This window comes from Echiichthys vipera (genome assembly GCF_963691815.1).
Source record: "Echiichthys vipera genome assembly, chromosome: 1".
Lineage (NCBI taxonomy): Eukaryota > Metazoa > Chordata > Actinopteri > Perciformes > Trachinidae > Echiichthys > Echiichthys vipera.
In genome coordinates this window covers 6,121,965-6,145,496 of record NC_139826.1, presented here as the reverse complement: position 1 = coordinate 6,145,496, position 23,532 = coordinate 6,121,965, and the positions used below count along the sequence as shown (strand labels likewise).

General features: G+C 39.5%; 1 protein-coding gene across 1 annotated transcript; it reads right to left on the bottom strand.

The window, feature by feature from the left end:
• Window positions 1–76: 76 nt before the first annotated feature.
• Window positions 77–23,532, bottom strand: nadsyn1 (NAD synthetase 1). Its single transcript, XM_083917006.1, has 21 exons — window positions 23,388–23,532; window positions 21,198–21,258; window positions 20,877–20,993; window positions 19,791–19,844; window positions 19,562–19,651; window positions 18,610–18,661; window positions 17,369–17,457; window positions 17,158–17,275; window positions 16,693–16,824; window positions 16,314–16,385; window positions 12,290–12,414; window positions 10,215–10,263; window positions 9,885–9,987; window positions 9,295–9,463; window positions 7,445–7,580; window positions 7,206–7,312; window positions 5,408–5,539; window positions 4,907–4,976; window positions 3,759–3,887; window positions 2,782–2,958; window positions 77–2,610 (listed from the first exon to the last, which is right to left on the bottom strand). Exons 1-21 carry the CDS (start codon window positions 23,470–23,472, stop codon window positions 2,542–2,544), a joined length of 2,136 nt encoding a protein of 711 aa, XP_083773132.1. The 5' UTR covers window positions 23,473–23,532; the 3' UTR covers window positions 77–2,541.

Sequence of the window (23,532 nt, the reverse complement as noted above, 5' to 3'; positions counted from 1 at the left end):
ACATATTACATACAAACCGTCGTCTGTAAGAGAAAAGTTTGGCACACAGACAAACTGTAGGAAATGGCTTTTTCATAAGTCCTCTCACATTTGAATAATAGTGATTTATGTGAGGGTAACGACGGAAATTCACACACAACATTAAAAAAACAAAGAACAATATTTAATTCAAATATGTAGGTTATCTATATGTTAATGGGAATTATGTACGTGTTTATTTGCATACAGAGCGGGGAAGTGGAGTCAGATCACAAGTGGACACTGAAGACGCGTTCTGCTGCCAGATGTGAACAGACGCACTGAGAGCTGTCCACCTGTGATCTGATCTCAGGACGGATTTAATACCAGGTCCGAACAGGCTCAACCTGCTGGGCAAAGATTGTCTAACAATGGCGAGATGATGCATTGCGCCTCCTACACAGCGATCAGATGAGTTTCTGTCATCTCTGCAGCAATACAATGTCTTCATATTTATTTTTAGTTTTCCCGTACTGGTGATGTGATGTGGCAATACTTATCTTTAACTTTACCTCCAAGGTAACATTGTTTTAGGCGATTAGGCCCTATTTCATAGTAGTTCATAATTTTATTTAAGAAAACCTAATTTTTGAAACTTGGTGGCCCAGAATTTTAACTTTGAAGTAAAGCTACAACTAATGACAGTGGATATTTGATTTAACTGCCAATAACTGTTTTATATCAATTCACTGTTTGTTCCGTAAATCGTCAGAAAACCATGAAGTGTAGCACAAATTGCCAGACATTTTCAAATTGCTGATTTAATCTGACAAACAGTCCAACCCCCAAAAAATTACATTGTCAGACTGTAAAATCTAGTTAAACCAAGGAACTGTTTGTTCCCCTCAATTAATGACATGAACAATGAATCGTCAAAATTAGTTGTTTTTTTAAGTTATTGTCTAATTGAATGATCCAATAACCTTCTTTGCACCATTAAAGTATTCATTTTGACTTTCCCCACCCCTTTATTTGTATTTAGCATCATAAATCTGACATCAACATTTACATGCATTATCATAATTCTGACTTTAAATGTAATATGCTTGACTTACTATTTTCTATTCATAATTTGGATTTACTTCCACAGCCAGGAGCCCAACATGCCTCCAGTGTGGCGCTGCAGTCCTACAGGCCCCTGGCAGTAAACAGACTGAAGAGCCGTGGATAAGATAAAAAAGACACTTGTATGTAGAAAGTGGAAAGTGGAAAATATCCAAAAACAGAACTAAGGATGAAACATCTTAATAAGGCACCTACTGTACATCACGTGTCACACTATGCTGTCAGCTGACCACTGATTCAATTAGCATATTAGTTTTCTCGACTCGATTGATGATTGGTGCGATTGCTTTCTCCAATACATGTTCCACCCAGACTATTTAATGTTGTCATTAAATGTCCAACATGTAGAAACAACACGTGAAAACCAATTAAATGTGTTTCCCACAGATTGTCTATCTAACCAACTACTAACATTAGACTCCAAATACAAGCCTGTAATCCAATAACATGAGTGTCCCAGGCACTGGTGGAAAGGGTCTTTAACAGATTTAATTTAATCTGCCATTGTTCTAGTAACTGAGCATTACTGAAGAATCTTCCAGGAATAAAACAAACACCTGACTTTGTGGTTGAGTCAGAAGTCATGTGAAGTGAGTCATAGATAACAATCTATTCCTCCAAGAGCCTGTTCCAATCACTTTGAATAGTTTTCTACAACAATAGTTCCACACTATACTCAAATGTACTGTATGTACCCTGAGATTGAAGGGATTTCCAACCACTCTCTGATGCAGCATCAATGACTGCTTTGACCTCCGATCAAACTGTAAAACTAGGCAGCACTGTTCTAATATGAATCAAAAGTCTGTTACTGTATTGAATATCTCTCACATAACGTGTTTTAAGAAACATGAGAATGTTTGTGACCAGGTCTAGTCAAAACCAAGCCCCGCTCACCGGCCGACAGGCTGGATAAACATTATAAGTTTATAGCTGTACTAAATATGTTACTGAAAACACTTTACAGTTGAAATATGCAATACGATAAGGGAATATTGATTCATATTTGATCAGCGTTACCTTGTTTCACAGTCTGATCAGAGTTCACGAGCAGTCACTGACACTGCATCAGGGACTCCTCCGCTCTGATTGTTTGATGGTCAGTTACAGTGGATCTAGCAGATGACATTAGGAGCACACACAGAGAGGTAGAGAATCATGACATTAGGAGCACACACAGAGAGGTAGAGAATCATGACTTTTTCATAGATATTCTGTCGGGATATTGTGACAGTTTTCAGCAAATATAAAAAAAAAAACATAGAAACAGAAAGTTACCAACCAGGTTAAAGTTTGATATTTTGCCATTACAGCAGTCCACATTTGGAGTGACTTCAAATGACCCCAAGCGTCTTAGCAATGTTTGGGAATAATACACTTGTGACAAGGGCTGAGGTCGAACAAAGGTTCTATAAAGTTTTTGTAATAGTTGATCTTTTTGATTGTTGTGATGGATTTTCACTGGGCATTGAGGACCTCAGGTTCTTGCTTTGGGTTGTTTGCTGCCATCTGGGACACCTGTGGGAACTGAAAAGAAACACGGAAACAACTTCATAAAGATGTTAACTCTTTAGCCTACGATAAAAGTCCTTATTATCCTTACACACAGTTCATTCCTGCATGTCGACATTATCGTCCTTTTCTGCTTTTAGCTCAAATTCTAACATGAGTGAAGTGAAGTTCTTGTCTTATTTCTACCTGGCTGTCGATGCACCTGAACTGCCAGGTCCAGCGTGTGTTATAGAGGAAAGGTCGGAGGTCAAAGCGGTTGTCATCAGGGCTGTAGCTCTCAGCATGGTAAGATGGGGTCACCGTGGTCATCTTGTGGCGATTCATTGAGTACATCCGAAAGAAGTGCTTCACCTTCTGGGCCACCTGAAGAAAGATGGTGATACACTGTCATTTTTAGGTAAATATCTTGGTGGTATCTGCTAAGTGCACAATATTCACCAGCCACGACAGTGATACACAGAAGTGGTGTATATGTCTGTCTGTGGCCAGATTATGTCACCATGATAGAGTCTAACAGTCGAAATGTTACAGTGAGTTGTTGGTAGGACCGACTGATTTGGAATTTTTCCTCCTGGTACTCTTTGAAATGTTAAGGTTAGCTCAAGCAGCTAAAGTGCAGAGCTCTTTATAAGGAACACGGTCACTGTTTTAAAACCAGCAGTCTGTCCATATTAACATAATGGATCCACTATGTACGGTAGTCATTCTTTTTAAATATTGTTTTAAGCCATTTTATAACAATGGTGTATCATTAAAAAAACTACTGAGCAATGTTTAGTATACCAGTATACCTTTATAAATGGGCTAAACTCTTTAATATCTCCATAGAAAATTAGTCAACTAAGCTGACTTTTCTATGACTGACTGGTTTGAGAAAAATCTGTGTTGTTTGATTGAATCCTGTTCATGTAGAAAGAAGTTGAATTTATTATTTATTATTATTCTTGGTACAAGTGAGTCTCTTCTGCTTTACTAACTCTTAAGATCAGAAAGTTCAGGAAGGTTACACATATGGCAAACACACTTGGCCTCAAAGTGCCTGCTCTGCATTTTTCTATGGTTGACTTGCTTCAAAAATAGACACATCATCCTCTAATAGAGGCTGACACTCTCCTTAGCATACAAGCACAATAATGTGCCACACTGCAAAGGAGCTAACTGACCTCTGTGGGTGAGAGTGCGTCCTTCCACATGTGAATGAGTTTACAGAACATGCTAAAGGGGCCGCACTTGGAGATCTTCCTCAGTCTTCCAATCACAGATAACTCAGCGTAGGTCATCCCCATGTCTGCCTGAGGAGAGAGGGGTGTGTTGGTTAGAGAAAGATGGAAGAAAATAAGGAAAGGGAGACAATAAATAAAACAGATTCCGGCCTATGATCCAGTGTGAAGAGTAACTGAGTCATATTCCAGTGAAGTACTGTTTCTGTACCAGGCAGTGAAGTTCCCCATCAGGGCGATCTCAATAATGCATGCATGCAGAGGTAGAAATTCTTCAGTATTTGAGGGGATACCCAGGATTTAAGTGGTGCTTAAAGTGTAATTCCACCGTAAAATCATCCCATGGTCATTTTTCGGCAATTACATACATTAGATAAGCCATCGAGACAGTTTTGTTTTGTGTAACAATTATTAACGGCGAAATCACAGAGAGTTGCTAACAGCCGGACGTTGCCACCACTGATTAGCTTGGGGTATTAAGGTGAAGGCATTAAAACGTTTTTTTTTTTAACCACTAATACTGCTCAAAATAACACCAAACTTCTGCAGTAGCATTATAAGATACCTGACACATTAACTGAAGCACCAACAACGTAGTTAGTGAACCCAGAGTTTATTAAAAGAGTGTTTTAAAGACTTACCTACTGGCCCCTGTACCAGCTCCTCTCATAGTAATGTTTATTCAAGTCAATTACCAAAGTCAATCCTAAAAGAAGGAGCCCATTAGTCAGCAGTATCAGTGGTTCAAAAAGCCCTTTTAATGGCCTCACCATAGTGTTTCAGTGTTAGCCACATCTGGCTGTTAGCGACTCTCCAGGATTTCTCTGTTAATAGATCCTACCCGAAAAGAATAGTCTCGCAGGCTTATTTGATGTATGTAAGGGCCAAAAAAGACCATGGGATGATTTTACGCCGGAATTACACTTTAAGTGTCAATGTTTAAGTTAAAACAATATTCCAACTCACAAACTGATTTAGGAAAATGTGAAATAAGTTACTGATATTTCCCACGAGTGAGGCTAGCTGCTAAGATGATCGGTTCTTTTTCACTGCAATTCTTTTTAAAAAGTCTACACACATATGTCCTATACCTCGTCTGTTTGCGACACCTGTCCATCTGTCAGGGGCTCCAGTTCAGCTGTGGGTGGAGCAGACAGAATGCTGCAGAGGAAACCAAAACCACACAAGATGCTGTTTGTAGTTGTCTTATAGAGTATGACTATACTAGTTATTATGAAACAATGACTGGTGCAAGAAACCTAAACATACAGTACATAGATGTTATTTATATATATATATATATATATAGATATTATATAAATGTCAGCTTAAATGTGTAACATGTATCAACACCAATTGTTTATAAGTCAAATATACTTAAACAAATCCTAGCCAAGACCCATAATGATGCTGATGGTGTTTTGACAGATTTCCCATAGTGATCCTTATAGTGATACTTCTACCTCTGAAGGTTTTGACTTTAGTATAAAGATTAAAATCAGGAAAGGATTTCAGCTTGAGCCTTTTAATGTCCCCCTGTTTGGTGTCTGGGATCTCAATGCTAACATCACGGGACAGTCATGCAACCTTACCCTTTTAGAGAGGTGAGCTGGAACTGCTCAACACAGTAAAGCAGGAAGCTCTTCAGGTCTGTCTTGCTGATGCCTCCTATTGGATTGATGTCAGCGCTGGAGCAGTCATACTTTGTGAAATATCCCGTCAGACTGATGAGAAAATGTTGTTTCATGGGAGAAAGGTTAGGCTGCAATTATTCTCCACAAAGAAAAAGAACATTTACACTGCATTAGCTACACTTACAATGTACAGTGTTTATAGAAAGTTATGATACCCCTTTGAAATAGTTACTTTTTGTTTTACAGCCTGAAATGATAGTATGTAAAAATATGTATTTTTCCAGTGTAATTTACACATTTTGCCTTTCAACATTCATGTGAAATATTTTTTTTCAAAATTTTCTGAAAAAACAAATGCGGCTAACAGTGATTAGCTTGGGGCATTAAGGTGAACACATTCAAACATCTTTTTTAACCACTAATACTTCTCAAAATAACTCTGAGAAGAGTCCCTACCCAGAACCCAGAGTTTATTAAGAGTGTTTTAAAGACTTACCTACTGGCCCCTGTACCAGCTCCTCTCATAGTAAAGTCCATTCAAGTGGATTACCAAAGTCAATCCCAAAGGAAGGAGCCCATTGGTGCTTTGTTTTATGTGTAAGGACTCTTCTCATGCTGCTGCAGAGGTTTGCTGTTATTTTCAGCAGTATTAGTGGTTAAAAAAAGATGTTTTATTGCCTTCACCGTACTACCCCGAGCTAATTAGTTTTAGCCACAATGGGCTGTTAGCGACAATTGGCGTCTGTCCCGGATTTCTCTGTTTGTTCTCCGTGCATGAAAAATTGTCTCGAAGGCTTCTTTGATGAGTGTATTCGCCGAAAAAAGAGCCTGGGATGATTTTACACAGGAATTTATTCTAAGACTTGTAACTCCTTCAAGGTCACCATGGGCCTCTTGGTAGCTTCCCTGATCAATCTTTTCCTGGCTCGGTCATCCAGTTTGGTAGGGCGGCCCGATCTAGGCCAGGTCTGGGTGGATCCATATGCCTTCACTTCTGGACAATACTCTGAACGTTCCTCAGAGGGAGAGTTAAAGCCTTGGAAATCTTTTAAGATCCTTCTCCTAACTTGTGCCTATCCACAACTTTATCCTGGAGCTCTTTTGAAAGCATCTTTCCAACCATGGTGAATTATTTGTTACCATGCTCTACTAGGAGTGAAATCCTCAAGGAACAGTTGATTTTATTCTGATGTAAAATCAAAAACACCACAGTTGATGTCAGGTGGAGGCAAATTAACTTGGTGTGTAATTTGGAAGGTGATTGGTTAAACCTGAGAATGTTTATAATGGTTATTCTAAAGGGACCCATCACTTTACCAACACTGCTATCCTAGTTTTTATTTTTTTATTCATTTTCAGAAATTTTGAAAAAAATGTACTTAATGTATCAAGACTTTCTATAGGCACTGTATGTGGCAGCTGTTTTTCAAGTGAATTATACAGTTTTTGTTTTTAGTGAACACAGCTCAACACCTCCCACTTTTTAAACGGCTGCAGTTCTGGAAGTGATTTTCTTCATTCATTCGCAGAACATCCTTATATAAAGAGTTTGAAGCCTGGAACCAAGCTAACCAGCTAGATGTGTTGATGTTTTTCTAGCTGTGCTGTTGCTGTATTGGTATGTTGGTGTTTGGAGTTTGCTTTGTGTGATTGCTGTGGTCTGGTGTGAAATAAAGAAATAAAAAACCCTGGAATTTAATTTAAAAGGACATGAAATATCAAATGTCTGTGTCTTAGGCAGTAGCTCCAGTAATACCTCTCATCAACGTTGGCTGAGCCCAGCACCAGTAGTCCACCTGGCTTCCCCCGAGCCCACAGACTCAGCTGGGCAAACAGGTAGGCCAGGACCATCCTGACTCGAGCCTGGGAACACACATGTGAAATGTCAAGTAATAAGTGATAAAGAAAAAGAATAAAGACAAAAGGAGAGGAGTGGCAGAGAGGCTGTCACGGTGACACAAGCAGAGACACAGATAGAGTGTGACTGTGTCTCACCTGTACATTCTGCAGAGCCAGGTTTTCTCTGTGACTTCCTCCGTTGGCGCGAAACTGAGGCCACCTTCCAGTAACCGCTGAGAAGATACCCAGAATGCCTTTCACTGCCATATCTATGTTTATATTCATGTGTGTGCTGCAAACCAAGAGATACATGGCAAAAGATGAAAAGGTTTTGATTTCAAAGCAACTCAAAAGGACAAGAGCTCTACAGAAAAGAACAATATACTCTACTATTATAATTCAATGTTCATCCACACGACTCTGAACTGAACATTTCCTGTAGTAGCTGTTATTTGTTTAATCTCCCGACTAAGTTAACTCTGGTTCAAAGGTCAATTCAGTCACAAAGCCTCTTGCATTGGTGAAAGCACTGACCCTTTACTTGAAGTTGTAATCTGTAAGAATTGAAATATGTTGTTGTTAGCGGCCTGATGCCTTCATATGCTCCACACCGATAGGAGGTCTAAAGAGAGAAGGGGCAGCAACATAAAAAGCATCACTATAATGTTTTTACCCATTAGGGTAAAATGTGGCCACTCGGAAAGTTTCAGGGCACGCCCTCTCAAATGGCCGTTCACTCGCCGTGTTTCCATTACAACGTACCACTCTGAATGGGCTCTCTCTCCAATAGTTTCAGTTTGATTTAAGGTGGCCGTATGATTCCCAATGTCAGCGTATGTACAAGTAACATTAAAGAAAACACTCCACCTTAAAAATTTAAAGCGCTGTAAGTGTGTTGACAGTCACCCCGCTTGCAGTACAGTGTGTCACTTTTCCAACCCTGCTTTTCTAGTTTTTCTTTTATTATTAATTTCCAGAAAATTTGAAAAAAAAAAATCACTTGAATGTTATAAGGCAAAATGTGTAAATCATACTGTATTTTTTTTATTTTTTATGTATTATCATTTCAGGCTGGAAAACAAAAGAAAGTGACTATTTCAAAAGGGTATCATGCCTTTATTTAGGAACTGTAAACTGCAAAAGACAACCAAGACCAACAGGGAATTTTTTTGTGATTTTTTCCGATGGAGTGAGAGCTCTTAACGAGCTGCAGCTGCTTCGCTGAAAGCTGACACAACAGAGAGAGACAGCTTTGGAAAACATAGTTCTATTTCATCCTTACTGACCGCCTGAGGCAGTGCTTAACACTGAATATCTTCTGTCTCGCGCATGCGCAGGTCGAGTATTAATATCAACAAAGTCACTTGTGACCTTGGATGACCCCCGACTCGGGTATAAGTTCCGGTGTCATCCACGAGCTCACTTCCTATTCATCTTCTCACTTTGCAGGTTAATGCTTATTGCGGTATCATTAGCTTTAGCTATACATTCGGCTCGTCGCTTGTAGCCTCTTGATCTCTAGATCAGAGTTGCGTATTGTTCGCCCTCCAGAGGCTGCGACAAGCTTTCCTTTGAGAAGGATCGGTGAGTACAGGCCGTTCGGCTTTTTGCCGGTACGGACGGATGCCCCGATCCTCGTTTGTCACTAAGAAAGGAGAACAAACTACCTTCATCTGGTAAGATTGATTGGTTTGTTATGCTATCAAGTTGAATGAAGTGTTTTCTAATTTTCTGTTTAGGAGAAAGAATACTTATTTTCTGGAGGTTTTGTAAATTTGTTTTGCTTATTTATTAGACTAAAAAAGCTAAGAAATGGCCTGCATGGCACCATGAGCAGGAAATATCAGCTTTCTCAATTTATTAAACATTTAATTTGACATTTTACAAATGTATTTACGATATGAATATTTCTTCAATTAACTACATTTCCCATCAACACTGATTGTACATTCACATCTGCAAATTTCCCATTGAAACCGAAGCCCCTGAGGTTGAATCCTGCCTACCTGCCGATCTGACTGGCCAGTTGTTTGGCCCTGCTGCATGTGTCCTCTGAGGAATTTTCACTGGCCATGTAGCAGGTGGTGAAAATGTGACCACACAGCTCCCTTGGGTGCTGAGGACGGTAGGAGTCATCCCCTACCACTCTGCGAACATCCTCCAACACCTGGCTGTCTGATAGAGATAGAGAGACAGAAGAGAGGGAGGGCAAAAGAAAAGAAGACTTTTTGAATCTTCTGGTTTGTTATAGAGGGAAGAACAGGAGGAGACAGGAGCAGGACGGCATGCAACCAACCATATATATATAATTGAAACAGCTGCTTACACTAGTTTTACAGTGCAGTTGTTGGGGACTATTTTCACCAGCGGATTGATCCACATGTGGTGCTCCATTGAGTATTTGTGATAGCAGGACGGTGTGTACGAGAAGATCAATATATATCAGGCTTTGATACACACATGATACTGGCTCGACACAGTTGGTTTGGGTCTGAACGTGAGATTTGTTGAGAGTATGGAAAATCTAGAATATTACCAGCCTTATCTTTGTGTGTTTACAATAAAGTGAAACGAAAGCAAACTGAATGATACTCACTGCCGTCCTCTATAGCCTGGCAGAGCAGCACACACATTGAGTGGACGATACAGGCGGTGGAGGAGCTGTCGACTCCTCCGCTCAGAGGCAACAGAAAACCAGCCTGGGACACGGATCAGAACCATCGCACACACGTCAGAATCTTAAGATAGCCTCATAATCCAAATGGGAAACACACAATTACATACAGAAGCATCCTTTTCTTTGTGTGTTTGTGTGTGTGTGTGTGTGTGTGTGTGTGTGTGTGTGTGTGTGTGTGTGTGTGTGTGTGTGTGTGTGTGTGTGTGTGTGTGTGTGTGTGTGTGTGTGTGTGTGTGTGTTCTTCCTCACCTGTCTACTTCTCCTCAGGTAGTCCCACAGCCAGCAGGCCGGCCCAAGACTGAACAACAGAAACAGAACACATTTTATTGCCAAGGTTTTCACTTAGAAAGGATTTGACCTCATGTTTGGTGCATGCAATTAACATGAAAGCAAAGTACCGCAAGAGTCAAGAACTAACAGAATATAAAGATTCAGTAATTTAGTTACTAGTTACATTATTAAAAAAGTAACTAAATTACTTTACTGATTACTTCCAGCAAAAAGAATGAATGTGATAAGTAACTTTTTAGTAACTTTTTAAATGCTGCTTTGAAATGCTGTCATTGGTAATGTGCCTAGTTTTCATTTCAGTCCTGTTGTTTTATCTCAGCTGGAATTATTTAGATTTTATTGATAACTCCTTATCAATATTCTTATTGTTTCTTTTTAAATGCTAAATAATTGCTTTTTAAAATAAGAATACTTTTGCAAAGAATACATTTAAAACAGGATTTGAATTCATTTTATTTAAGCTTAAGTATAACTATGTCCAAGCAGCAGTAAACAGTAAAGTTTACAACAAAAGTCACTTTAAAAAACTCTCATATCTCACTGGAAACTCAACTAAAATGTCAATAAAATAAATCATATACCTGACATCAAAGTCAAGTTTTATTAAAACTGAATAACACAGTCAGTGTCCTCAATCAGGTACACAATGCGGTCCGAAGAGCTGTGTGTGTGTGTGCAGATACACAGTGACAGAGGGAGGAGGGGTTGGTCTGTCATATTTTAGGAAACAGTACGTGTCAAACTAAGATTAACAGTTGAACTACATATAGCCAGTGTTTATTTCTGCTCATTACACAGTTCTCTATTTGCAGAGTAAAACAGCCGTAGTAAATAAAATACTGTGGACAGAGCAGACTGAAATATTGTTTTCTACATGTGTATGCTTGTTACACAGGTGCATTGATAAAATATTCACTTTTTGCTTTCAAAGGTTTTATTGCACTTGCAATAGGTAACAAGTGTAGCTGGATGAGTTCAGCCCAGACAAGGAGGCTGATGGGTTGAGTAGTGTGAGAGAGCAGCAGACACTGACACACAAACACACGGCTGAACGCAAGATCCCCTCGCTTATGACTGACGGATGGCAGAGATAGTAAAGTAACAAGCCTTTCAGTAACCGGAATTTAGTTAAACGTAAACATTTAAAATTAATGATACAGTACAAACCGTACAAGCCTACAGTTACAGTCCCAACACTGGAAATATTACAAAAACCTGCAAAATATACTATGACAAATGTGTAAAAATATACTATGAAAACACTTTAATAAATATGTTAAATATAACTGTTTTAAAAGTAGAAAGCAGTTTTGTTAACAGTATATAGAATATGTAAATTAACAAGCCCCCACCACAGAGACTTCCTGGTTGATCCAATCAGGAAGTGCCAAAAACTGCAGTTCTCTGAATGTCCACTAGGGGCAGGTTTCATAATAGAGCAGTTTCTCATTAACCCCCATGATAAACAGGCCGTTTTCACAGTATCATTACACCTGTTTAAGACCTGGTACAAAAGAACATTCTAGTCTGTATGTTTAGGTCATATCTCCATAACAACACTGAGGGGGGTGAAGTTTTTTTGTACCAGGCTAGTTTTTATTTTATGGAGCTTAAAGTTTATGAATAATTAGGGGCGTGGCCTCTCGAGTGACAGCTAGCCTCTGGCCCTCACTTCTCCTCTGAGGTAAACGTCAGCCAGATGGATGTATCTCCCTCCCCCCAACGTCACATACATGCCCTTTTTTGGTAAGAGGAAATGAGGTGGCGTCAAAGCCTGACAAGATGGAGACTCCCGTAGGCGATGACGATTGGATCAAGTTGAGAAAATGGACCTCGACAGAGACGCTACGTCCATTTTTAATACAGTCTATGGAAGTAATCAGAGAGAATATTCCAGGATGTGTGTTAAGGTGGGAGACTGAACATCTGGTGACAACTGCTCTTCAATGGATTTCTGGACTGCTAGTACAGCAAGCTGTTAAATGACAGTGGGTCAGAAAAAAAAATTGTACATGAAACGTAAGTATTTGTACCTGATCTCTTCCTCTGGTGTATGAAAGTGCCATGGTACTGGTTGGTGAGTAGGGAGGTAGATATCATCACCACTGGATAAAGAGAAGTCAACTTTGACCCTGTGGCAAGGTTTGGGTTCACTTTCCTACAACAGAGTGTGTAAGAGTGAGGAGACATGAAAAGACAAAGTGAAACAAACAAAACTATCAAACAGTGATCGGGGAAATGGAGAGGGTGTTTTCATCCCCAGCAATCTCTTAAAACTGTCGGACGACGGGTTAGGACATCTGTCCAATAAAGGACACACTTTCTGGTTAACAGTTGTAGACAAGTAGACACAAAGCAATAGTTAATTTGGAGTTGTGCTTCAAGCGCCCAACACTAACTCTCTTTTGGGCTGGAAGACCAGAACAATGAGCTAAAAGGGACTAAAATGCCATTCCTCAATACCATTCTTATCTATTTTTTGTCACTTGGGAGAAGCAGAACAGGCTGTACCTTGACATCTGATGTATTATTATCTTATAACGTTTTTGTGGTGACGTGAAACCAAACAGGTGCCATCCATCCACAGACTAACATGATCACTCATTTGGAGTGTTGTTTGTGTCCACCTGATGAATACAAGTCCAATATTCACTCTGGTTTAGCTCGCTTTTGGTCTCTACTGGTTAATAGCATTTAGTTTAAAGCAATAAAAGCATCAGTGAGACCAATGATGAATGAAATCAACGGTGAAACAGATAAAAACGCCACATGTGACACATGCAAGTTAAAATAGTGCCATGTCCATTTTGAAGCAGGAAAAAAATATCAGCTGAGTTACAAACTTTCTCCAGTTACAGCTACAGAGTACACTAAAATATTTTTCAGGTGAGAAATAGGCAATACAGTAACATAAGGGCAGTACGGTGAAGGCATTCAAACGTCTTTTTTAACCACTAATACGGATCAACAGCAGCATGAGAAGAGTCCTGAAACATAAAACAAAGCACCAATGGGCTCCTTAATGCCCTGAGCTAATCAGTGTTAGCCACATCTGGCTGTTGGCGACACTCCGGGATATCTCCATTAGTAGTTCATACACGAAAAAAACTTTCCCAATGGCTTATTTGATGTGTGAAAGTGTCGGAAAAGATCATGGGATGATTTTACGCTGGAATTTTACTTTAAATAAACAGTTGTGATTGGCCTGCCCAGGATCTGGCGCGCTGGAAATCGGTCTGAACAGTAGTACGGCCGGACGTACCTGACAGAGATACTGTAGTCTCTAACTCTGTCCGTCTGCTTTTTACTGCTGAGCAGGTAGAGTACAGGGGGTTTATCATTAAAAGCAGCTCCCGGCTGCTGGAAATCAGGTTAATGAGAGCCGTGAGACTGAAAACATTACAGTTGCAGACCATAAAACCAAAACAATGCTTAAAGGCTCTCATGAGCTAAGGGAAACTGCAGAGTTGGGTGATTATCCTCAGTGGGTTCGTCACTATGAACGACACCTTTCACCTAGTTTGTTAGTATAAACATATTGATTAGTATTAGCGATTAGTGACTAGCTATATCATGGGCCGTGGACTTTGTTCGAGTGTTTCAGTGCCAGTTCTGATAACGTTAACGTTAATATTGTTTGTAATGTTCATTTGAATAGTTAAACTGGTCCTTCATTCTATTGAAATGCTTGCAGTATTTTGTACATTAGAGCAGTATTTGGATGATTTGTCGAGTAGTTGATACGACCCTAACTTATCCTTCGAAATTGTGTTTCAGGACTTGAAATGAGATTTGTGTCTCAAGACAAGGAGACTTGCTCACAGGTCTGTAAAGACAGAGGGACCTCATTATGAGAGCATACCCCAGAGCAGCCTCTGTTCCAGTCTCATTAGCTCTAATATGTGACATACACCCAAGGTCAATAAAGACATACAGTATTTGCACTCAACTGTAAACACAGCCACACCTCACATACAGCATGTTACAATTACCTTCAAACATGTTCACATGGGAGATCATGGAGCCACAGAACAAATTCAGTAAATCACTTACTTACTACTGAAATTGGTTTCTTCCTACCTAAATATAAAAAGGGGTTTGTTTCGATTTAGTTACTTAGTTAACCAATGAGACACCAAGCTACCACAGTTAAATGAAGCTTCTGATTGGAGGGCAAATATCTATCTATCACCAGTTTAACCACTATTCTAAATCTGTATGCAACCTAAAGTATGTTAAAAAATAAGGTAACCATAGTAGCATTGTTTATGCTAAATGCTATATTTTAGATTACAAAAATATGAAAAGCAACACTTTTGGTTTTGCTCCCTTTTTTCAAGAGTCAAAATAAAAGATCCAAGACATTTTCTATGCACACTAAAGGCTTTTCTTAGTAAGTATTTCTCCTTTGCTAAATGATGAAAATGGATGGATGGATAAAATAATCCATCCACCTGATAGGTGTGTAGGGCTGCAGGTTAGAAGGAAAATATGTGATAACGTTGTTAAATATTGTAATGACGATATTACTTGTGATAAATAAAACAGATATTGAAACTGACTCCGTTCCACTTCCCGGCTGCTTTCAGTAAACTGCTACAATACAGCAAATTGTTTGATGAATTAAAAAAACACTGAACTGAAGCATGATTTAAAAAAAGAATAAAAGCTACATTTTAAAGTGCAGTTTTATACTGATACTCTCTTTCAACTAAAAGATCCCTGAATGTCTCTCACAACTTTTATTGTGCAAGTTGATATCTTGAAAAAAAATATTTATTGTGTAGCCCTACAGGTGTGGCATATCAAGATGCTGATAACACAGCATGATAAGTGCACACGCTTTAGGCTGCTCACAATAAAAGGCCACTCTAAAATGTGCAGCACAATGTCACTGATGTCACAGGTTTTGATGGTGCGCGCAGTTGTCATGCTGACTGCAGGAATGTCCACCAGTGCTGTTGCCTGTGAATCGAATGTTCACTTCTCTAACATAAGCCATCTCTAACCTAATTTCGGAGACAGCACATTCAACTGGCCTCATAACCTCAGACCATGTGTAAGCACTCAACCACTGCACCTGCAGGATCGTCTGAGATCAGCCACCCGGACAGCTGATGCAACGATTGGTTTGCACAACTGATTTCTGCACAAATTGTGCAAAGCCGTCTCAGGGGAGCTCATCTGCTGCTTCTCGTCTTCAGTGGGGTCTTGACCTGACTGCAGCCTGGCATCGTGACTGACTTGAGTGAGAAAATGTTCACCTCTGATGGCGTCTGGCACTTTGGTAAAGAGTGATGTAGAACACACCTGATCCAACAAATCAACATTTGACAATTCAGGTGATTGCATGACTCGAGTCAGGTGTGTTTTTGCTTGGTTGGAATGAAAACCTGCAGCCACAGCGGCCCTTTACTGGATCACTTTGACACCCCTGAATAAGGGGTCCTTGACAGAAAAAGGTTGAGAACCACTGCCCTTGTCATAGGAACTCCAACTGCTCAGAGTGCCTATTACATTCATTTTTTTAAAATTAAAACTGCACACCTAATTTTCATGGTGTTTAATCAGCATCTGCCACACCTGTCAAGTAGATGGATTATCTTGGTAAGAAGTGCTCACTAACACAGATTTTTTTTTTTAAATGTGTGTGTGAGAGAGAGTGAAGCCTTTTGTGTGCATAGAAAACATCATAGATCTTTTATTTAAACTTGTGAAAATGGTGTTTTGTTCAGTGAAGTTAACTCTCCCTGATACAGCCACACAGCACCTCTGTGAGGCTGCATGCTAATGTCAGCATGTTGACATGCTAATATATAGCAGCAGGTAAGATGTTTGCCATGTGCAATACCTTTGTTTAGCATGCTGACGTTTGCTAATCAGCAGTTAACACAAAGTCGAGCTGAGCCTGATGGAATTGTGAGTAGTTTTGGAGCTATCTTGAAATAAACCACAGTATATATTTTCACCTGATACAACCTGGTCATTAGTGAGCTTTAGAGGGGATGGTAGGAAATATGTGTACATTACAAAAATGTGAGTGTGGTGTTGTCTCACCATGACTGGCTGGCACACTTCTCCTCTGTAGCTACGCACATCCTCAAGGTCAAGAGTGGCTGTGATCACGTCCTACAACACACACACACACACACTCAATGTTCAATCTTTTCCCGGTCAGTTTGTGACATTTTTATTTATTTATGTTGCTGTCTGTACAACTGCATTTTGCACGCACGCACACCCGCGCACACACACCCGCGCTCTCTCTTGTGACTCAGGAATGCGGTCTGCCTGCCCTGCTGCTCTTACCCAACATACCTGTAAACACCTACAATAATGTCACCTCACACCTATCATTTATGATTTTCTACTACATAAAGACTTATTTGCAGGTTGGTTTTGAGACGGATCTGGTTCTTTACATGTCCATACATACCACATCATTAAGCGAGAACTGTGCTCCCTGAGCCACGATGTCTCCGTTGATGGCCACCATGGCACAACCATCATAGTAGACACGGTCCCCGTCACAGCCCCTCTGGTTGGCATATAGGTAGATACCTCCACTCTGGAACAACACCAACAATACACTGAATGCAGTACTGATTTTAGTCAATCTATTCCACACTCAAAGTGCTGATAGCACAGGATTTTATGGTGGTAATATGTTCTGCTTTTGTGGTACAACACTGCCCTCTGCTTTGCATTGTCTGTGTATGTAAATGTGGGTGACAAATTAAAAGAAAAACCTACATAAAGTGTCTTGTTAAGGTGCCGAGCTAATTTGTCTGGTAGTTTTTCAATAGCAGTATATGCGTTCTATACATATAGTCTAGTACAATACACTGTATGTTTCTACCCAGCATAATCACAAAGTGTCCATGTTTTTATATGAATCAACCTTTGTGGTGGCTGACTTGACCAGGTTAACTCTTTGCTCAGCTTTGCGGAGCTCATGGTGACTGGCCGATGAATTAGTAAAGATTTCAACCCCATCCAGGCCCATCTGTATATGAGGGCTGAAAAAAAAAAAGGAGCAGTCAAGGAATTTTTCAGATGGTAAACGGAAAACTGCGACTATGCAATCCTTTTACAATCCTCTGTTGTTCTACCTTCTGGGGCTCCACAGCTCATGGCATAACTCGGTGCCAATGCAGGTGTCCTTTGTGGACAGCACGCAGTCACCGAATGGGACGGTATCCTGATGAACACAAAGAAACAAGGGCCTCATTACAGAAACATTTATATTCCTTTTAGAGAAGCAGTTCTAAACTCATGGCTGTGTCCTATCTTATCTCAGAACTCTTATTTTAACTTAACTTAAGAAATCCTAACAGCTGCTCGCTTACGTGTCACAGCGTAGCAAGCTAGCTGTAATGACAAGAGAACCTTTTGGGGCGTTTTCTTCCACGTAGACCCTTCTTAAGTCCCGCTTCATTTTTGCTCTGTGCTCCAATAACAGCTGATCATGCACATTGCCTGGCAAGAATGTAGCAACTTTACTGATAGCAAAAGTTAGTGAAACGTTAGCTAGCTAGCTAACAAACGTATTCTACATCAAGAAGAGTTAGCCTCAATCTTCCGAGGCTGGCAATAATTCATGTCATCTCCATCTTTAATAGAAATAAGGAGAAAGAAAACCTGGCTAACATTGGTAGTCTTACATTAAGCTTTTAGCTACATATTAATTACCATACCGTTTTGATAACAGTAGCTAAGAGTAAAGGAGAGAGTTTACTGAGGTTATGTTGGGTACCCAGCTTGTCATTAGCATACAGACCTAACAACAGTGCTGCTGCAATTTTTGGTAGTTATTTATAACTAAAGAAATGATTCACCTTTACAGATCTGTCCTAACAACAGTTCTATAAATAATAAATATTTAAAAATGGGATATTTTCCTAAATGCATTAGGAAACAAGTTTCTGTAATACCAAAAGTAATTTTCTCTCTGTAATTTGGACTCAACCATAAACAATCTGTTCTTTGCACATTGTATGGTACTTTGCACGTGTTTACAGTACTTTTGATCTGTACATACATTACCATTGTAATATAAAGTTATATATATATATATATATATATATATATATACTGGTTTATATTCATGTTGTTGTTAAATATGTTGTTTATACTGCATAGCTGGAGTGTGAAACAAAAACAATTTCCCCCCCTGGAATTATTAAAGTATTTCTGATTCTGATTCTGAAAGTCCTAAATGTCATCCTGTCCTGAGATGAGATAGGATTTCAGACATCACTTTCTGTAATGAGGCCTAAAAAACACTGGGCCTCTCTTTGCAAAGATTTGGCTAATCTTTGCTAAACACAGATAATGATGGTTTGTTTTTTACCTGCCCTGTTACCTCCTGGATCATTCTGGGCAGGAAATACTCTTCCACGTGCCTTGAAAAAACAAAGACAAGTACTCTCACTACCAGTGGTAAACCAAACTGAGTCAAAGTTTTGGCCTAACCTAACATAGCTTAACGACTACCATAATGGGGAAACTGTTCTAGGTTCTACACAAGTGAAAAAAAAAAAACACCTTTCAGCAACTCCTATATATAGCTGTGACTTCCTGCAAAAACCCACCATTTTTAAATAGCCCAACTAGTGTCAATAGCAAACACAATTTTTAAATAACACATGACGCAGATTTTTTTACAATGGCAGCGCTCAAAACTACGCTGTACACTGAGCCATACAAAAGTGCAGACGTCACAGTTTGGTTTCCGATAAATGGATTCAGCGAGTGTTGCATTGAAGATGATGTCACGGCAGTTTCATCCAGTGTTGCCATCATCAGCTGAGAATCCTGCTAACACTGAGGTACTATATTAGAAACGATACCGAGTAAGCTTATTTACAAGAACAGAGTTGTTTTAACACATCAAAAACAAACAGCTTACTCTTCATGTCACTAACTACTCACAGCATATAGTGGTTTATACATAGTAGTCCCTGCACATCAACTACCTGTCAAACATATCACTATTGCCCCCATTATACCCTCAAAGAGTAAAGGGGACCTCTTTCCATAGTTTCTGTCATATATATCTTGTTATAAAGCCGGATGCTCATGCTAAACATGACCAAAGCTTTGAGGTAAATGTGTTTATGGGTAACCAGTCTAACCACCCATGAACAGATCTGCTCATCAAGTATAAAGTTCATTGCAAATGAAAGTAATGAAAAAATATAATACTTTGCTAATGTTTTTCATATATCAAGAATAAGTGTTCTCAAAAAGGAGGGACAGATATTCAATTATCTGTGCCACACAGTCTGTAGTAGATGACCAACCTTAACTGGTTCCAAGGAGAGAACCATCGCATCTCTCGGTAGTTCCCGTGGTTGGCCATCTGCATTTTAGGTCTGATCAGCAGTATCGTTCTACAAAATGGATGACAAATGCTCAGGGATAAATATGTACATGTCCAGTATATTTTGACTTGGCCAGTCAAGTTTTATAAATGCATAGATAGGAAAAAAAACATGTCATATATGTGACTGGACTTGTGTGCTGACATACCTGTTGAGGAACAGGACCCGACAGTTGTAGCGTACATTATGATGCATGATGGGCCTGAGGGGAACACAATGTGTCACAAAACAGACTTCCAGCTACACAATTGAGCTTTCTCAGCTAAAACAAAATTGTCCTGTTTGGCTGCAAATGTGAAGGACATCCAACGTTCGGAACGATCCTCTCAGCCCCGAATAGTGACTGTGTTATGGCTTCCTTCTAAAGCCTATTAAGCAGTTATTTCTATCACCAAGAAAGGTACACAACAAGGTTGGTTTTACTAAAGTAATGTTCATTCAGGAGGTTACTCACAGTTTGATGGCCAGTGTAATTAAATATGCATGTCTGAGTGTGATAAATTATAAGCTATAAAAACAAAGATGATAAAATTAGACTTTCATTTGAATGAATGAGCAAGTAACTTATTCTATTGCTGCCTTTGCGTGCTATGGAAACGATGTTCCTTTCCACTTGTGAACTGGAAACTACAAGTGCGTTTGTTGTCGTAGCTGTATAAAACATGGCAGACCTACAGATCCTGATCTCATACTTGGAGAAAACCATTTCAAACTGCCTAATTCATCAGCTACAGCAAGAAGAGGGTTTATTAACGGTAAATAATATACTGTATTTTTTATAGATCATGAATAGAAGACTTTTTAAAGGAAAAATAGCTCATATTTCTGTTTTAGCTACATACGCTTGGTCTACAGTTATCTGAAGCACATACTCTTCCCATCAGCTCAAAAACAGTGTTGTTGTAGTTAAGTAGACCCTTTCACTCCGCCAAGTTGAAAAGGTCAAAGGTTATCTCATCTCAGCAACTCTTGGAAAAAAGTATTCTACGAGCTTCCTAGTGGAAATTACCACATGAGGGGGTATTCATGTGCAATTTTCACTTCGGCTTTTGGTGTTTACCACATTTCCATAAGATCTCTTACTAATGTATATCAGTTCTTGGAGCCCTGAAGCTGCATACACTGTGCACAGTTGGTACTAATGACAATTACGCCATCAGCAGGTGAAAATTCCTCAACAATTCAACGCCACAGGACTTTTGGACTGGTCTGACGGTTTGAAGGTGATACTCACATGCCCACATCACAGATGATGTCCTGGGTGACAGGAGATTCTAGAAGCTTCCTCAGGACCTGAAAGCTGTGGAGCAACGTGTCCGACTCATAGAAGTGGTCTGCACAGCCATAACCACTGCAAAATACAGTGAATTAGAGATGAGACGTCAGTGAAGTCAACCTCTGGCAGTGCTAGCACCTTATAAAACATCTGCTTTTATTGCTTAGTCCAGAAGCTCTAAAGATTATAGTTTGGATGAAGATAATTATACTCTGACATTTTAATATGTGAATACACTCATGTCAGTGTGAAACCTAATGAATGCCTTTTCCATCATACCATATCTCCAGCTCAGGGCCCAGTCTGTATTTGGCGCCACGACTTTTAGCAATCTCAATACCTGCAAAGAAACACACACACAGACAAACAGACAGACGACAGGCAGGATTATTGTTATCTTTGCATCGATTATTGTTGGTTTTGTGTGTATTGACATATTGTTTTCAGTGATTCGCTAATGTCCTTCCACAGTCAGGGGATGTGTGAAATAATCCAGAAAGAAAATAGGTCCCAATGGAAGCAGCAAAGGCAGAAATGTCTTGAAGTTTAATCCTGAGTATGTAGAGAAGTCGAGTTTATGGGTGCATCAACATGACATGACTGATTTTGTGAGTTCGACAGCACAAATGACAAAAGGCTCATGTTCAGGACTGGCTCACTGATCCATGTCTTTCTTTAAATGTTAAAAAAAAAAGTGTCTGTATGTGTTTTACTAAAAGCCTGCTAAATATTGATTATTAATATATATATATATATATATTAATTCTGATGTCTTTCTGGGGAGGCGAGGAGCTCGCTGTGGTAAGCGAGTTTAGATACATGGGAGTTATTCTAGACTGGATACCCTCATTCAGGAAACACCTCAAAAAAGTGTCTTACTCTGTCAAATACAAACAGATCAGGAATTCATTAAGCAGCGGTGCAGCTTTGACGTTTTTACATTGTATGATCTTCTGTTATACTGACTACTGCTTAACAAGCTGGTCGCTGGCATGTACGACAGCACTCAAACCAATAGACTCTCTCTACAAAAAAAAACCTTCCCCTTCCATATCTGCAAAACTCTTAAAAAACACAAGTTTCCATAATTTCAAAATTTCTAGATTTGCTTGTTTTGTGTATAAAAGTCTTCATGGTCTGGCTCCACCACCGCTAAATGAATTCATAAGGAAAAGGACTCGGGGAGGTATGAGCACCAGGGGACAGAGGAGACTGTGAGATCCCCCACAGGCGCACTGCGTTTGAGATGAATGTGGTGTTTATTGTAGGGAATAGTCTTCCCCTTTACAAGAATCAAATCTAAAAAAGTGCGACCACTAACTGGACTTGAACTAATTCAACGTTACTTTTTACCCCATTGCTATATCCTGTCTGGGTCTGGTGTCCTTTTTGTCCCCCCAAAATGTCTTTATTGGGTTTTTGCAGACAGGCAAATAAAGGTACAACAGTTGCATACTGAGTCGGAGCGTCTGCTTTAAAGTCTGGTGTCCTACTGAGTATGTAATGTATTGTGCTTTGTGTCGTGTCTCTTCTATTAGTATTTTATCTATTCATTTGATGCTTCTTCTTATTTTTTATATTTTATTATTTCTTTAGCTACTTACTACGGATGCTAATTAGCAGCTTTGTTATAATCCGGCGTGTTTTCAGAGATATGTAAATATCAGTGCTCATTACTGTGCCTGCCCCTATCTATATAAATAGAGCATTATTATTATTATTATTATTGTATGGTGTAAAGGACTGGAAGGTTTGCAGAACCTGGTGAGGAAGGCATGCTCGTTCAGAGGTCAGACACTGTGTCTATAGCTGTTAAATGAATTATGTGTAAACAGTTGTCAGGTTCTATTAGGGCTGGGCGATGATAATAATAATAATAATGATGATATGATGATTTATCGTCTTTCAATGGAATAGAATCATGATAAATTATATATTAAGATACTGTGATCCATCCCAAGATGCTCTCTAGTTTTACACTAAAAAAGTATTTAGTATTTAAATGTATGTAAAGTATTTAATTCCCACAGGAGAGCACGAAAACAGTCTTTAGAAAGTTTCCTATATCTTTATTCATAGAATTACTAGAAAACATGCTGTATGGCGATAACAAGATCACCTATATCAGGATAGAAGATCTATGATCAACACTGGGGATCGGTTTAAGTTTCATCTTGAGACTATGCAAACTGAGAACTTTGGATAGAAAATGGATCTTTTTCTGATTAAAAACACTTGTGTAAAGCATTTCCTCATGTTCCTGAGTGGCTGAAATATCCTGACACACTTTACACCGCAGTCATCTACTGTATCACAACGTTTTGCACTAAGGTAACAGCCCTGGAGTATCTGCTATGTCTTTGAACAGTAGGTTTTGCATTCTGACATTAATAGAACCAGAAACCTCCACCGGTTACCGCGGGAATAGCTCCACAGACTCCAGTGTCCGGCAGTAATACTCCGACTTACTCTGCAGTATTCTTTCCAGGTTGCCTTCAAAGTCCAAAGCCCACTGATTCAAAGAGCAAGTAGCGAGGGTCACTTTCCGTCCCATGGTCCGCAGTTTGCTGCTACAGCGGTGAGTACGCAGGAACGAACCTGGCGGACAATGCGA